Here is a 17,601-nt window from a genome sequence, read left to right as displayed (position 1 = left end):
CCAACTTCGTCCTTTAGCTCATTGTCAATTTAAAGGGAGAAAAGGGTATATACCCTTGCCACCTCATGACCAAGGGGCAGTAATTGTGTGTGTGCATGCGTGTGTGCTCAGAGGCTTTGTAGATGGCAGGGGAAGATTTCAGAGGCACCCCAGCATTTGTGGTGCACCCTTGACAATGCCTGCTGTACCCTATGTCAAGATGGATTTCTATCAACAGCACTGCCTTTAACTAGCATATTCGACTCTCAACTTATGTAGGGCGTACGTACTGGGATAGCGCAAAATGCCAAAATCGTGCATAGTCTAAAGAAACTGTCCCTGCACCTTTAAACTCTCTCCCAAGGCCACACACACGCTCCAAAGGCTGCTGAACATGCTCCCTGAACATCCAAACGCTCTCCCAAGGTGAGTGCAATGGCAGGTGGGACTGCCAACGTTCCTCCCCCCACCCCCCCAAAAAGCCTGTCCCCTTTAATTTTTTTAGGTCAAGCATGTGAAGTTAAATTCATTCAAGTTAAATTGTGTATAAATTGCAAATTGACTGTGTCTCATTTTGCGCATATGCCATATTAACCAAAATAAGTATCTGCTGCACAATTTATCCAACCCAATGGGAACAAAGTTCCCATGACCTCAAGTGCACACCAAGCAGACCTCCTCAAACAACTCTTCCAAGACCGATTTAACTTTGAAGAGTTGAACTAGGAAAGAGGCAAAGACTTAAAAGAAACTGAATCATTTGGCAGACCAATAGCAAGAGTAGGTTTCCTGCCAAAGGCATTGCCCTTTCAAGTGGAGTGGGGAGAGCATAGGCATGAGAAGGAGAGTGGAAGATAGATGGGTCTTTCACTAATAAATGTTTCCTCTCTCTCTTTTTCCTCTCCAGCATATCCCTTGAAGAGGGAAACAGTGAGTAGAGGAAGGCAGTTTTTTGGTCTTTCCAGGAAAAGCAACCAGGAATAAACTCCTGGAGATAAATTATACGGCACCTTTGTACAATTGCCTCTTTGTCAAGAGTGGGGTCTTTTTTCCCCTTCTTCCTCCCAGCGCTTTTTGTGGCCAGCTTTGGTTCTGCTCTGTTCACACCACTCCCTCTTGCACAGAGGTAAAGGCAGAGAGGATACAGGTCAATGCTCAGTGCAAGGCAGAGTCAGACCCTCTATGAGCCTGACCCGCATTCCCTCTTCTCCCAATTTCTCTTCCATCCAAGAACTGTCCCCAAGTGTGAAAAGGTCCCATTAAAACATTTTCCAGAAGCCTTTACAGGGAATACATTATTTTGATGGATGCTCGGACTGAAGAGAAGAATTTCTAAGCACCAGAAAATAATGGAGCTTGTTCTAATGGCTTTAAGAGATGCCCAGAGGCACCACGGAGGTTTGCTTCTCTGTAAATCAAAACCGCAGAAATCCAGAAAATGGAGTTAAACAATTGAACGCCAGGAAGCAGCGAAATTGGGCTCTATTTAACTGCTGCTCTTGGTTACAGCCAACTTCAGGCTATTTGGAAAAACAGCACACATGCCACATCACCAGCACAAATTTAACAGGGGAAAACAAAGAGACAACAGGGGTCATAAAGAGGAGTGGCAAGAAGGAAACCAGGGAAAGCTAGGTCACCACCCTCTACCAGAGAGCTAGCCCGATTATGACTGAACACTAATGAGACATGCAATATTAAAACAATAACAATGATGCAACGGGGACACAATAATCCATAAACTGGGATGGACTGCCAGCCAGTTACAAAAAGAATACTAAAGTTCTTGCCTATCTTAGTAACAAGGAATAAATTGGTGTGCTGGGTGATTAGTACCGTAGATGTGTTTTGAAGACTACTTCTGTGCTGATCACTTTGGTTTGGTTTTTAAAAAGCACCCACTGTTTGCTATTCAATAAGCACCGGATTTCCCTAAAGTAAATCACAATAGTGTATCACCCATCCAGCTTTCACAGGATCATTATTCTGATCAACAAACAGGGTGCACCTTGAGCACATTTAACCTACACTATTTCAACTATAAGTGGGCAAGGCGGGTGTGGTCTATGATCTCGTGAGAGCATCCCTACCAGTCCCAGAGTCTGTGTGTCAAATGAGCCTGAGAAGCAAGGTCAACAGCTTAAAAGCTCTTGTTGTGGTAACCACGAGCGGAGTCAGCACGAAAATGGCTTTTAAGCTCTTGCTGTTGCTTCCAGGGCAAGGCACCCCAGCTCTAGGACTGATAGGGGTGCTTTTTCTCTTCCCCTCACCAACTGCCTTCTAGAAGGCAGCCTAGCTTGGATAGCCTCAGGGTGGTTCCAAGGGTAACACGATTTTGGCTATACACAATTGCCGCAAATACGTGTTACCTTTGAAACCAATCCCTTGCATAAGATGTGGGCCAACTGTATAACCAATACCAGCGATGGTTATGTGAGATTTAGGAGCTTCGCGGAGACAACGATGACACAACAGATGTCAGAAACCGCTTGACTGGACTCTTTTGTCAGCAGATGTAACTAGGGAAGAAAAGCAAGTGATAAATTTATTTATTAGCCACGGGTAATCTTATGTGAGTTAACAGTATGGTGGAGTATTTTAAAACCTTTGTATGTTTTGTAAGGAAGGGACATGAAGTGGCAGTGCAAACACATATTCAAGCTGGGCAGATGTTTTAATCAATTGAATGAACTAATTTATGATCCAACCCTGGCTATAAAAGAAAGCAGATTTCATACATGCAACTTAAAGCATTTTTTGAGCCACCCTCATGCTTTGGATATACACATATGAAATACAAAAATGAAGTTCAACATGTACTATAAAAAGTTTTTTTATTGAAAGATTTTCATTTATAAAGGAATAATGCAAAAAAAGAAAAATAAAGAAAAAATAAATGTGAAAAGAAATATCAATATATAACCAAATAAATAAATAAATTTCACTGCCTTCTCTCTTTCAAAAAGCATGCATGTGCATCAGCCTTGATGCATATGGTACTATTTTAGAAAGTTATTAAAGGATCTATGAAATTGAAAAGGTTTCCCCCTGTATCAGGCTGGTTTCAATAGGGAGGAGGAATGGTGGCTGAGGAGGCAGAAAAGTACGGTGGAGAGGAGTTACACACCATCACCAACTGCATTGAGATAGGATCACATCCAATTATAGGGTAACACAGGCAGGTTGAAAGAGAACCTTCTTCCACAATGACTGGAGAGTTTGTGGTGATATTTAAAGCAGTACAACCGTAACTTATCCATGGGGACTGTGAGGAGGGAGGTCATTAAAGCATCTGAAAATAGATGTGTGACTTTAGCCTAGAAAGAAATTGCATAATGCCAACCTTTCCACAAAACAGCAAGAGCCGACATTGTTCATTACAATTCTAAGGTCACGAATATTGATGCAACTTACTTAGCAATGGGGCAATGATAAAGCTTTCCACTGGAATAAATTTGTTCCCACACTGGCAATTCTAGTCATCAAAAACACTTGCATGGTTGAGCCTTCAATCCTATACCCGCTTACCTGGGACCAAACTTCGTTGGAACTCAGTGGGGCTTATTTCTGAGTATAGGATGGCACTGTAAATGAAGCTACTCAGTTTCAAACTACAGAATCTACTACACTCCATCAATTCACAGAGTTAACTATGTATAATTAGACTATGCTGGATCATCAAATGAGTATGCTTTCACATGCCCTAGAACCATTTTTAAAGAGTTGTGTTGTTGAAGGAGAGGAGCAATCACAAACACTTGATTTACAGCAACCTTAGGACCCCCATGCGGGACACAGGTGGCACTGTGGGTTAAACCACTGTGCTGCTTGGGCTTGCCGATTGAAAGGTCAGCGGTTCGAATCCCCGTGATGGGGTGAGCTCCCGTTGTTCGGTCCCAGCTCCTGCCAACCTAGTAGTTCGAAAGCATGCAGTGCAAGTAGATAAATAGGTACCGCTCTGGCGGGAAGGTAAACGGTGTTTCCATGCGCTGCTCTGGTTTCACCAGAAGCGGCTTAGTCATGCTGGCCACATGACCCGGAAAAACTGTCTGCAGAAGCAGACAAACGCTGGCTCCCTTGGCCTGTAAAGCGAGATGACCGCCGCAACCCCAGAGTCGTTCGCGACTGGACTTAATTGTTTAGGGGTCCCTTTACCTTTACCTAGGACCCCCATGTATGAAATAGATCATCTCACCACTCCAAAGGAAATGCTAGAGGAACAGCTAAGTATGGTCTCATCCACATTCAAGCAAGCAATCAATCAAAAAGGGCACTACTTTGCTCTTACCAACTCTATACAAAACAAACAAGACCAATAATTCCCGGGATTACAATCTAGCAATGGTAGTGGAAGGGAATACACTTTACTTTCGCTTTCTATATTAGCAAACTCTGTTCTTGTCGAGATGGAGAAGAGGGATTAAACCAGGGGTTAGCAACCTTTTTCAGCTGTGGGCCGGTCCACTGTCTCTCAGACCTTGTGGGGGGCCGGACTATTTTTTTTTTGGGGGGGGTGAATGAATTCCTATGCCCCACAAACAACCCAGAGATGCATTTTAAATAAAAGCACACATTCTACTCCTGTAAAAACAACAGGCAGGCCCCACAAATAACCCAGAGGTGCATTTTAAATAAAAGGACACATTCTACTCGCGTAAAAACACAGTGATTCCCAGACCGTCTGCAGGCTGGATTTAGAAGGTGACTGAGCCGGATCCGGCCCCCAGGCCTTAGGTTGCCTACCCCTGGATTAAACTGATATCCCTAACACTCAGCACAGGGAACAAAATCCCATAGAAGACCGACGCCTAACAAAACAGCCATATCAGTGAACCAAAGATACTGCAAACTCAATGGTAAAAGCCGAACCGTTAGACACATTAACTTCATGGACAACAGCTGCAATTAGTGTTCTTTGTCATGATTTGTGTGAAATGCAGACAGCCACCAAATACAGTATGCCAATTAATGCAGTGTGAGTATGCTGAATGCCAAGAGAAGCCCAGCTCAAAGGCTCCTCCATCAGGTGAAGCCAGCAGCATACTTTTTAAAGGGCATGCACTTTCAAAAAGGAAATGGTTTATCATATTCCTGAAAAGATTTCCTTAAGTAATATTAAAGGAACAGCCACAGAAACAACAATAGAAAGGGGATTTAGCAAAGATCTTTGTTTATCTAATCTGTATTTGGCAGGCACATTTATTAACAGGTTCATGGTTTCCTCTGTAAAATTAGACTGCATCCAGGATATTATTTATCTGGAGAGATAGTAGTAGCAAGGCAATCTGCATCTGTTCCAGCACTGTTGTTGTTGTTGTTATATTATTGTTTTATATCCCACCCATCTAGTTGGGTTTCCCCAGCCACTCTGGGCAGCTTACAACATAATACAAGAGAATACAAGAGAAGTGGCAAAATGAGGGCGGGAGTTCCTAACTGCAGCTATGTCCCCATGTCACCTACAACTCAATAGTGGTGAAATTATCTACACCAATTGTATTTCACTCCTAAAAGAAACACCACTCTAGCATGAGCATGTGTAGATGCGCATCCGGCTTTTCACAAACTAGAAAAATAATAAATATTTAACAGAGTATACTTTTTTAACTGTTCAGAAATGTTTGGGCACAGGGTAATGGAATGTGTTACAGTGGAACCTTGGTTTTCAAGCGTCTTGGAAGCCGAACATTTCGGAACCCGAATGCCAAAAACCCGGAAGTGAATGCTTCCGTTTTTGAACATGCCTCGGAGGTCAAACGGCTTCCGCTGCATGTTTTTCCATTTTCTCAATGGAAACTACCGACAGCCCATTGCGCCTCGGTTGTCGAACGTTTTGGAAGTCGAATGTTCTTCCGGTACAGATTACGTTCGACAAGAGAGGTTCCACTGTACTTAAAAAATTGGCACCAAATACTCAGCAGGCAATGTGGCAGTCTCAATAAAAGGTATGCAGAGATACAGCAACGGTGCCTGCCATCCTTCTATGAACTGCTTTTATTTTCCCAGTCCTTGTTTTCGCTTGAAGCACTACAAAATTTGCGCATGCGCGCGCGGGGGGGGGGGGGATCGACACCAAAACATTGCAATGTAACCACTTCAATTATTTTGACAGTCAAACAGTATGTAAATTTTATGAAATAAATGAATAAATAAATAAATGAAATTGCAGTGGCAGTCAAAGAGTTAAATCTTCAAAACCATGACTTTTGCATGGCCAAGTTTTTCTACTTGCATAAAAGGTTTGCACAGCAAGAAGAAAGAATAAGAGCTTTTTTAAAATCGCATGGAAACACAAACATGAGATCTCACGGAGGGATTTTTACAAAGCTTCATATTGTATCTGTCTTAAAGCACTTGTTCCACTGTATAATCTGCATTATTGTCTGTTATTTTACATAGGATATAGCGTGTGTGTGTGTGTGTGTGTGTGTGTGTGAGAGAGAGAGAGAGAGAGCACCATAATTAGTATGTTTCAGTCCCACATCAATTAAGGGAACCTTTTTTTCATACTTCAATGCCCATAAAGAGAAAACCAGTAAGGGTTTCCATGTATTCCATGGAAATAAGAAAAAAAGATAGAGCAACACTACAATAGTTTTAAATGAGTAAAAACAAAAATTCTGATAACCTGAAATGTTTTATATAAACACATAGAGACAATTAATCTTTCTGTATTTGTATCTGTTTCTCATGGTTGTCACCCCTTAAAAGGAATATAAGGAAAGCAAATTGTGAGAAACTCCTCAGAATTTATTTGATCTCCTACCAAGATTCAGCTGGTGGGGCTTTTCAGTAATCCAATCTCCCAAGCTTATTATAAGGCTGCCTCGCCATTAATACTATGTGTGTACACCCTTTTAATATACCGTACATCACACACACACATGCAGTTTTTGTAAATGGTGGCCTGTTTCTTCCATGTTTTCCTCCCCCAATCCTTTTTATTTGCTTCCTAGAATAGCATTTTTCCAAACAAACAAAACCTGTCAGTAAAGAAACAGTAACTATAATAATAATAAATATCCCAGACAATCTGCATTCTAACATAAAGAGAAGTGTAACTATTTACATTTCTGCCTCATTTTCACAAACTGTGTTACTTGCCACCTCCTTTTGAGGATGAGGAGAAGCTATTGAACACATAACTGAGAAGATAGGTATTACTTTTATTGAGGAGTGTAACTTGTTTGAGACTGAAAATATTTGTAAATATCTATTATTACCCTGCAGCAAACTAGCAACACCTTTCATTTAAAAATGATGGGAATGTTACACCCACCATTTTTTTTCACCCCACCTTTTGAGTCTACTACAGATCACATGCTTTGTCTGTGTAATAACCTTTAAAAACTTAAACTAGATGGTACAGGAATAATTTAATTTATCCGGATTAGGAAAACTGTCTTTAAAAAGGAGCTACAACTGTGAACTCAAACTGATCTAATAGTAGCCTTTCAGAGTCTACCAAGTGGTTTAAAGATTAGAAAAGTTTGCCTCTGTGAAGTACTCCATTATACAATACTCATAGAATCAGAAGGGACCCCTAGGGTCATCTAGTCCAACCCCCTGCATTGCAGGAATCAAAGCAAAGCATCCGTGGCAGATGACCACTAGACTTCTGCTTAAAAACCTCCAAACTACATTATTCAGTTCCCAGACAGAGATTATTTTCCATTACTTCAGTCCGTACAAGGTAAGGTGTAAATTCTAAGTACAATTCAAAGTACTCATCTCCAATCAGCCCAGGAGAAATTTGCTTGCCTATAATAGATTTCTAAAGTAGAATAAGCAGGGGAAAAAATTCTGTGAACAAAGAAAGTCAAATGGGAATCCAGAGGTCCAAAGAGCTAAGAGACCTTTCAGAGGAAAAAGCAGGAATATAGGTGTTCTACATTGTTTCTTGCTTAAAGGGGTAAATCAAAAGGGTTCAATCAACAGAACCCTTCAATTAATTTGGTTTGCTGCATATATCATCATCATCATCATGATCATAATTTATTGCCAACCCTTTGCCAACAGATTCCAGGGTGGGTTACAGCAATTTAAAATTCAATATTAAAAGTTTTTTTAAAAAAGTATAGTCACAGGAATAGGATGGGTCCTATAAATAAGTACGGTATCTCAGGTATCAAAGGCAGGGGTAATTCATACCAGCCAGACATGTACACTGGTAAATTTATTATCTGGCATTCTGAACTTCAGGACCAACATAACAACTTTTTATCTTATCAGCCTTCTTTTTGATAGCTGCCATAGTACTTGCTGAAGCAAAGAGCTACCGTCAAATTAAGGGTTTCTTTCCTCTTCTATCATCTGCAATAGTCTCAGGAGAGCCCCCAAAGTTTGCAACCACTTTTTAGCACAGGTAGGCCAAAACTGCTCCTATGGGTCACTAGGGAAAGGGTATGTATAGGCTGCTGAAGGTCCCAGATAGGAGCTGCTTAAACAAATTTTAGGTAACAGGGCTTAGAAGAACATCCGCTGAAGACTTCAGAGAACCTTGCCAAAAGAGTCTCAGTCTCCAAATATGGAAATGTTGTACCACTCACTCACACATACATAGCACTGTGTCCTCAATTTCCAGAAGGAATGCTCCTGGTTCAGGGTTCCAGTCAACTAGTCAGGCCCTCCCCCATTCATATACAGATTTTCTTTTCCAACTAACACACATCATTCTGTGGCTACACAGCATGTTCAGCCTTCATACGGCAGGTTTTTGTGGGGCTGAGTAAGTAGATGCCGCCTTAGGTTTGGGGCTTTTTAAAATGATTTTTTGTACACCTGAAAACTTCAGTATTCCCTGTGGCACACCAATACTTTCCTCCTTGTTTCCTGTGTCCTTATTTTGGTTGCAACCCTGTTAGCACTCACCACCCGAGTTAACTATTACGGGAGGTAATAATACTATATATAATACAGACAAGTATATAGAGATTCAAACATTAGGAGACCAGTTCCCAATATTCTTTCACACTCTGGTGTGATCAAGAAACGGAAACCATGGTGAGAGTACACAGATGGAAGCAGGCAGGGTTCTCCATTGTTGAAATCACATGGTGCAGGAAACAGATTTAGCACCCTTTCCAGAAGGTGTCTGTTTCTGAATGCACTTAACCTTGGATCTCGAACGGCTTAGTAGCCAAACGTTTCAGCTCCCAAATGATCGAAAACTGGAAGTGAGTGTTCCGGTTTTCAAACGATTTTTGGAAGCCCAATGTACGGCGCGGAGTCCGATTGGCTGCAGGAAGCTCCTGCAGCCAACTGGAAGCCGTGCTTTGGTTTTTGAATGGTTCCAGGAGTCGAACGGACTCCCGGAATGCATTCTGTTCAGCAACCAAGGTATGAATGTACTTTCTTCCACACAAATGAATGGCTTTCATGAACTCCTACGAGAAAAGGTAAAGGATGCACCTGGGCACAACAATGAACAGAAGTTAAGATGGGTCTTCCATGCCAGAACCTGGATGGACCTGGTCTTCACTGACCTTTCCACTTTGGAGTCCTTAAAACTCTCCTCCACAAACATCTCACCTATCATAATAATTGGGAGTTTGCTAGTACATTCATGATACTGAGTGACCGCATGTCACAGAGAAAAACTACCAGGACAGAGGATGGAACTTCCACAAGTGCTTATGTTCAAGCAGCTCTCTTAAAAATTTGATTGGAGTGCCAACTTCCCTCTACGATTAACTATTAAATTAAGGTCAAGGGGCAGTCATTCAAAATTCTTGACAAGATGCAGCAGTATGTGTGCTATACTCTGTTTGAATCATTGCTATACAGTGGCACCTCAGGTTAAGTACTTAATTCGTTCCGGAGGTCCGTTCTTAACCTGAAACTATCATTAACCTGAAGTACCTCTTTAGCTAATGGGGCCTCCTGCTGCTGCCACGCCTCCGAAGCACAATTTCTGTTCTCATCCTGAAGCAAAGTTCTTAACCGGAGGTACTATTTCTGGGTTAGCGGAGTCTGTAACCTGAAGCGTCTGTAACCCGAGGTACCACTGTATTATAACTATGGGGCATGGTGTGGAAGTCATGAAGGCATGCAATGTTAACAAACTTCTTGATTACGAACAAATGGCACCACACAAAGGCCAACCAACAGGTCTCACAGAGCCACAGTAGCCTCACTTCTGAAGAACCTAAATCTTCCCACAGATACTGGCATGGCGCAGCACAACAGGGACACCACATAAAAGCTGTGAATAGGAATAGGGAGAGCAGATATCCTGTGTACACACACTCAGAAGCCGTACAAATAAAGGTGCAGCCTGACAGCACTGTACAGTATCACAACATTAAACAGGAAAGAGTTTCTTATCTGAAATTATTTGCTTGTGCCCTTCGTTCTATTAACCTTTTAAATATATGAAGTTGTCTTCACAATCACACTGAAGCTACTGTTCATAAAAACAAAGAGGCACCAGCTCTTGCAAGTATCCTAAATTTAAGCATAAATTATTTTTCCCAATTAATTTTTATTATTTTATTTCATCTAGCATACTTCAGCGCTTCAAGGAAGCAGAAACAAATGGAGATAAAACTAAAATCAGTGAGTAGAAAAACTGAAGCAGAATGCATATATGTGGAAGAAAATGTGCTAAACTGTTTATTCAGGCATAAACGCCAGCACTTTTCCCCAGAGGGACACTCAGGAGAATAATGCTGGAATGAAGCCTCAGTTATGGATGTTGCTATTCCTGAGTCAACCTGGCATAAAAGTGCCTTCTGCAGACATCAACACACTGCCACTTAACAAGCAAGCATGACAAATGACCTACACTTTACAGCAAACCATCCCCCCAACAGTCATTAACTGCCAGGACACATTAAATAGAAGCACCTGGGTAAGAGCCAAAATAAAATCCCACCCACTCCTCTATCTAGGCAGTGGTCTAGCCTTTAAATTGTTCCTTTACGCTCTCACAGAACTTGCCAGAGAAATTTAAACTCCTCCGGTTAGCAATAAAAATAAATTAAGGTTCCGCCTGTTCTATCCGGCATTTTCAAACTATCGCTCCTGCCACTGCAAGGGGGGGGGTGTATGTGAGCGCAAGGAGCATTCTGATCAGAAAGGAACTGTTTAAGCTAAACACAACCTCATTGTGCCCCAAGGCCAATGCTTGTGAGAATGATGGGAGCCAATACTTCTAAGGCAGAGACTTCCTGCAACTCCCAATCAGCATCTGGAGAGACAGGTGGATGAAATTACACAGGCAGCAGCCAAAAGAAGAGGAAGATGCATTTATGCTTCTGACTTCCTGCTACAGAAAATGTCAACTTGTCCACAAACATCTGGGAAACTTCGCTCCCCCCCCAAACAACAACTTCAACTTATTAATAAACAGCAGAGCATATCTCCCCCCCACACTCCAAGAACACAGTTACTATTACTCTGCCACTGTTTATTGAGCACCAATAATGTGCTCAGCACACATCTGTGAACCACTAACCACAACACATTTTCTACATCAGTTTCAAATACAGCACTGCAAAACACTTAAGATGCAGTCTTCCTTCCAAGCAACAGGCAGGGAGCAAGCTGCTGTTTTCTTCTTCACATGCTTTCCTGCTCCGAACATAGCATTTATTATGAGTGCTCACTTTGAGCATTTATTACTACTACTACTACTACTACTACTACTACTATAAAAGCACTCCCAAGACCACAAAAAATCTGAGGGTAAAGAAAGTAAACGGAGCCTAAGATTCCACCCTAGCAGGTCTGTACCTTTAAGGGGCTTGTCTGGTAGGAAGAGCAGCTGCATTCCTGCTGAGGAAGGGCTGCTGTCCCAACACGCAAGAGAAGGCTAGAAATAACCTGCACGCATACAACCTTCCAGCACTGAATTTAACAATGCCACAGTCTCTCACCCGCAGCAGGGAAGACAGAAAGAGGGAGGGAGGGAGAGAGAGAAGGGGGGGGTGAACAGAAAGGGATAAATTTAGTAGATCAACTTCAGAGGGGAGGAGGTGGGCGTATGTGCATCAAAAGCGGCGGCTGCCCTTTGGAGGAGTGGGGGGAGAGCAAGCATGTTTCAAGGCAAGAGTACATGAAGGAAGTGGAGATCCCTTTGCTGTGGCTTTGCAGGGATCCGGTTGGGTTGCAAGAAGAAACCTTTGAAGGGCTGGGACAGGAAAGCCGATCAGCGGCCCGAACAGATGCATGCTCTACACAATATGAGCTGCGAAGGCTGAGGAGGACGGGAATCGCCGGAGAACGAGGCGTGCGTGTGACGGATGGGACAAAGACAATGCCAAGTAGGGAAGAAGAAAGCAGGTAGTTAGCACGGCGGGATGCCCCGCGCGCCGGCGCCAGAAACACTCGAGCACCTCTTGCAAATGAGCAAAGCCGCCGCCGCTCCACCCAGCTGCTCCTGCGCGTGGAGGGAGCGGGCTTAATTTGAGCCAGAGTTCAGCCAGGCTTTGCCCCAGAGCACCTCCCCGCCACCAGCGGCTAGGGCAGGGTGTGCCGGATTTGGCCGGGAGGGGGGGGGGCAAATCATTACGCGAAGTTGTTGTACCATGTGCAGAGTGCTCTTTCCGCCCTTGCCAAGTGAACACAGGCAACTCTCTCCGACACACCAACTCTCCCAAACTTGGATGCCATCACTTCTAGTTTTAGAAACAAAGGGGTGGGGGAAGGGAGGAGGAGAGAGAAGACTGCGAGGTTTCTCTGGTCCACAGCCACGAGGGCAAGGACCCCGGGGAGCAAAGAAAAGGGGGGGGGGTTCCCTGCAACGCTAACCTAATCGCGCTGGGTGCTATTTAAAAGTCCTGCTTTGTTCAGCGGGATTTGTTCCCAGGTACGTGCCCAGAGAGGGCTGCAGGTCTAGGAAAAGGGGAGCAGCTCTGTACAAGCAGAACACAGGCGCACCCGCAATGAGGGCCAGAAAAACGCCACTGGCCGAGTCCGGGGATTCCTGGCGAGAGCTCAAGTCGGGGCTCGGTCCGAAACGTGAAGCGAGACGAGCGCGCCTGAGCATGGGCCGAGCGCCTGTCGGGAAGCCCGGAGCAACTTCGACCGCGGGACGCCGCACGGCAGAAAGGCAAAGGAGAGAAAGGAGCCTTTCCCCGACGCAAGTGCCCTGCGCTGCGGCCGCGTCTCGTTCACAGCGCACGGCGGCTGAGAGCAGCGCGGGAAACCGCGGGGGGGGGGGTGTCCCTTCGGAAGCGCTTACCTCGCACGTAGAATAGGGCTCCCAGCAGCAGCAGCAACAGCGGCTGAGGAGGAGGAGGCGGGCGGACGCCCCCGAGCCGCCTCATGGTGGCGACCCCTGCTGCAGCTCCCGCAGCCCCTGCACGACGCAGCCTCTCCCCTGCTTGGCGAGCGGCGAGCAGAAAGTTGAGTTCTCCCGAGTGGTCTCGCTGCACGGCGCCCGCGGCTCTCTGTCCCTCCCTCTCCCTCTTTCTCTCTCTCTCCGCGGTGCCGGCCGGGCGACCTTCCTCCTCCTCAGAGCAGCCGCCACCACCAGGCGCCAGGACTGGCCGGGGTGGCTCGCGGTGAGTCTGGCTCTGGTTGGAGCGGCGGCGGCGGCGGCGGCGGCGGCGGCGGCGGCTGCTGCTGCTTCACTCGACCCCGCGCCGACGTCTCTCTCCACCCCGCAGGAGCGCGACGGCGAGATTAGGGCTCCCTCCGGCTGCCTGCTCCGCCTGCCCGCCCCCGGCCCTGCCCTCGGAGGAGGAGTCCCGACGGGGCAACCTCCGCCTTCGCTTCTTGCCTACAGGAGCGGCGGCGGCGGCGGCGGCTACACGGCCGGGCACGTTTCCCCAAGTTGCGAGAGGGAGAAGACGAAGGCAACTTGACGTCGCCTTCCCGCCTCAGCAAGAGCCCACAGAAGAGCAGAAGAAGCTGCCATGTACTGACTCAGGTAGTCTAACTCAGAGGACTCCCTACTACGCTAACAGTCTTCAATCTTTTCCTACACGGGACCTACTTTTCTCCTAAACTGGTTTGGTCTTTTTGGAGAGGGACCTGGGACCCTCTGCATGCAAAGGAGGTGCTCTACCACCGGGTTAGAGCCCTTCAAATTATGATTTATTTGTTGCATTTATATCCCAACTTTTCCCTCCAAAGAGCTCAAAGTGGTGTACTTGGTTCTTTGCCTCCTCCTCAGTTCATCCTCACAACTCTCACAACGCAATGACTGCCTCTCAGCCTAACCTACCAATTGGATTACCCAATGGGCTTCATGGGTGAGTGGGGATTTGAACCCTGATCTCCCAGATCTTAGTCCAGCACTCTAACCACAAAACTACACTGGCTCTCAAATCACCACCAGCACCAGGCCATCCCACACCTGCACCCCTTACAGGCTCAGAGCATTTTGAACACAAGTGGAAGTTTTCTCCCATAGTGTGCTCAGATTGGTGGCAAACCGCTGCCTCGCTCACACCATATAGGACAACTCCCCTCCCTTTGCTGATCAGCAGGTGCAAATGTACACATCATCCCTGTTCTCAGCTCAGACACGGCAGTTCCACTTAACTGTGTCCAGATGCATAACATTATCACTCATTTCAATTTGCAGGTATTGAAGATGCACACATACTCTTCCTGGTTGCTTTTGGTACTTCATCAAAATGGGAAAGTGATAGGCACTTTTAAAGCTAGTTCAATAAAACTTTAAATGATATAGTGAGTTGTATGCCATGGTGGCTTTACACTAGCAGAAAGCACTTTACTCGTGCAAGACAGGCTGTGGCAGACCTACATTTTTGGAGCCCTGAAGCTTGAACTGTTATGGGGGGTCCCTTCACAACCAGCAATGAGGTAATGCCTGATATCTTCTGGGGTTGTTCCATGACAGATCACCACACCTCTACAACATCTGCACTACCAACTCTCAAACTTCAGGATTGTTGAAATATAAACAACAACAAAATAATCAATATGAGTTGTGCGACTCAGATTGGGCCTACTAGATTCATTTTTTAAAAGCAGCCTGGGCTAAAGTCGCTTCTGGGGCCCTCTGGGATTAAAGACCCTGAAGCTTAAGATTCATTAGTTTCATAGCAGATCTGCCCCTGAAGGCAGGGTACCTGACTTTCACCAATACCTCTCTCACTCAATACTTGAGGTTGGGGGGGGGGGGCCTGCAGAATAGTGTTGGATATAACACAAAGGGCTGCAGTGGATAAAAGGATCGGCAAAACATCTATGATGAAATCCCTCCCCACTAGTGCAAAGCCACCATTGCACAGAAATAACTTTTTAAGTGAACAACAACAAAAAGCTACAATAAAAACTAATAGAGACTAATAACCCCCTTCCAAAAAACGTATTGTTAAATTGACAACACTATCTCCCCATTCCGTCTCTTTGCTGCATGCAAGGATCTGTGTTTCCTCAAAATATTGTAAATTATGTGACATTTTGGTTGGTCCTAATAAAAGTATTGCTTGACTGTGGGTTTTGGTCTTTCCTTTGATGTTATGGAACAACATGGCTGCTTTTGTTTTTTAAAATATTGTGCAAAGTACCATGAGATAGGGAAGAAAGTAGGGGAAATACTGTAGTCCAGATCAAAAAAGAGGAATGTTCACAAGCTTTCCCATAACTCTTACAGACCACTAATCTATGGGAAGGAAATTTCTTAGCAAACCACTGGGCATTTCATGCCTCTCTTTAATGCTAGGTCAGTTATCCTAAAAATAATTCTAACAAGGCCAGCCCTACCCTTAGGCAGAAAGAGATGGATGCCTTAGACAGCAGATGCTGGTAAATGGTGAGGGGTTGGTTGGAGAGAATAGTTCTGTGTGCCATGCAGCCTGCCCTCTTGCATCTTCCAGTTGCTTTAAATTCAGAAATCTGTTGTATTTAAAGTTTCATCAAGTGTGAGGTTCTGGTCTTAGCAAAAATCTGAAAATAAAAACTTACTTACTGAACCCACAACAGCTATTCTGTATAGAAATCAAGAATTTGCGTACATCTGGCTACTCTGATGAAGTGAAACCATCAGAGATAACTTTGGAATGAAGACAATTCTGCAATTGTAAATGTTGCCAGGCAGCTGAGGTAGGCAACTGGAACTCTGATCTGTGATTGTCACATGAATTTTGGGTCTTAGGTCTTTGTCAGCCATTGTTCCATACATTTTAATAGCAAGTTTGCCTATTTCATAACTATTACTTGAGGCATCCAAGAAAAAAGTTACTGAACACCCTTTTAATGTGGAATTTGTTGAAATATTTTTAGTACTTACAAAGTTATTGTAAGTTTTGTTTATGAGAATGTACTCGATTGCAGGATATAAACTATACAAATCCTAAAAATGTAACATACAAATGTAACATATTTCTCCATACAGTACAATCTGTATGCAGTATTGGACTTGATGAGGAAATATAAACTGAGCTTGAAATCAGGCAAGACAGCAGCATTGTGAGTGATTTGTCAGTTGTCTGCACTGTATGCTGTACACACCCTGTGAGGAGCCAGGTACGCAGTCTGGGATGCTCCTGGATCCAGCTGTGTCACTCAGTGGCCAAGAATAGCTTTTGGTAGTATGACAGCTGTGACCATTCCTAAACCAGGATAACTTTAGGCATTGGTAACTTCATGCCTGGATTACTGCAATGCACTCATTGCGGAGCTTCCATTGTGGCTGGATTTAGTGCAGAATGCTGCTGCACAATTGCTGAAAGGAGCAAGATTCTATCAGCATGCTATATCTCTGTTCAAAGATCAGAGTGGTTGCCAGTTTTTTAACAGGCCAAGTTGTATACTATTGTATACTGCTAGGACTTTACAACTTTGGGCTAATTTACTTGCAGGATCACACTGCTCCATCCATGTCTACTTTACTGCTTTGATCTGTGTACTTTTACAAGTGCCCTATAATGTTCTTTCTATATTGGTGAGGAGTCAATCTTTTAGTGTAGCAAGCACATATTCTTTGAAACTCCCTACCTACATCTAGGTGAGATATTTTGTATATATGCAATATTCCTAAATATTTAAAGTGCTTAGCAGACTATTGGGGGGGGGGGACTACTTCCAGACAGCAGGCTTAATCAGTCTCACAGACTGGAATTGCGATAGACAACTCTGAACCCTATTAAAAACCAGTTTGCCGCAACCAAAAGAGGTGAAGTTGCCATAATCCACAAAGAGTCTGTCTCTCACACACAAAGTTGCTTGATCAGATTGAAAACAACAAATAATCTTGTGACACCTTAAAAGAGTGACAGATTTATTGTGACCTAAGCTTTTGTGGAGAAGAGCTCACTCCATCAGTGTTATCTTCAGTTGGCAGATTTACCGGTACTTAGTTGCAGGAGAGGGGGAGATAGTTGGTAAACAGTGGGTTCAAAAGGGCAAGAAATCTATGCAGCAATCTGCCTGTGAAATTTCTATGCAAATGCATACAAGATAAGGACAGAGTGGCTTATTCACAACACCAGCTTCTATGCTAATGCTATCTCTCTAGTGATGCCATGCACACCTATTCTGGGAAAAGAAGACTGTGTACACATTACCTTTTACTCCAGCTCCAGTGTGCGGCCAGTTCTGGTGTTTGAAGCTGAGTACACATGATATTAGCCAGAATCTATATGTACCCTGTAGTTTATTGAACAATACTCCGGTTACATGTGTTGCTCCTCAGACCATCTT

General features: G+C 44.3%; 2 protein-coding genes across 5 annotated transcripts in view; one reads left to right on the top strand and one right to left on the bottom strand.

Annotated features, from left to right (window-relative positions):
* Positions 1 to 13,538, bottom strand: part of LRP4 (LDL receptor related protein 4) — a 97,645-nt gene extending 84,107 nt beyond the window's left edge. For 3 of the 4 annotated variants that reach the window (XM_081020306.1, XM_081020307.1, XM_081020308.1), the window contains exon 1: positions 13,166 to 13,462. In XM_081020306.1, the coding sequence (XP_080876432.1) occupies positions 13,166 to 13,250 (85 nt within the window). In that variant the 5' untranslated portion in view covers positions 13,251 to 13,462. Of the gene's footprint in view, positions 1 to 13,165 lie in introns of all 4 variants that reach the window. The other variant, XM_081020309.1, reaches the window with a different exon arrangement.
* Positions 13,539 to 13,638: 100 nt separating this feature from the next.
* The window catches only part of CSTPP1 (centriolar satellite-associated tubulin polyglutamylase complex regulator 1), a gene marked incomplete at its 3' end in the record, with an annotated part of 139,550 nt that continues 135,587 nt past the window's right edge, over positions 13,639 to 17,601 (top strand). Inside the window, exon 1 of the mRNA XM_081021303.1 lies at positions 13,639 to 13,855. The remainder of the gene's footprint in view (positions 13,856 to 17,601) is intronic.

The sequence above is a fragment of the Podarcis pityusensis genome, assembly GCF_964106645.2.
Source record: "Podarcis pityusensis genome assembly, chromosome: 1".
Lineage (NCBI taxonomy): Eukaryota > Metazoa > Chordata > Lepidosauria > Squamata > Lacertidae > Podarcis > Podarcis pityusensis.
Note: the sequence above shows the minus strand (reverse complement) of the source record. Positions and strands in the feature narration are given on the sequence as shown.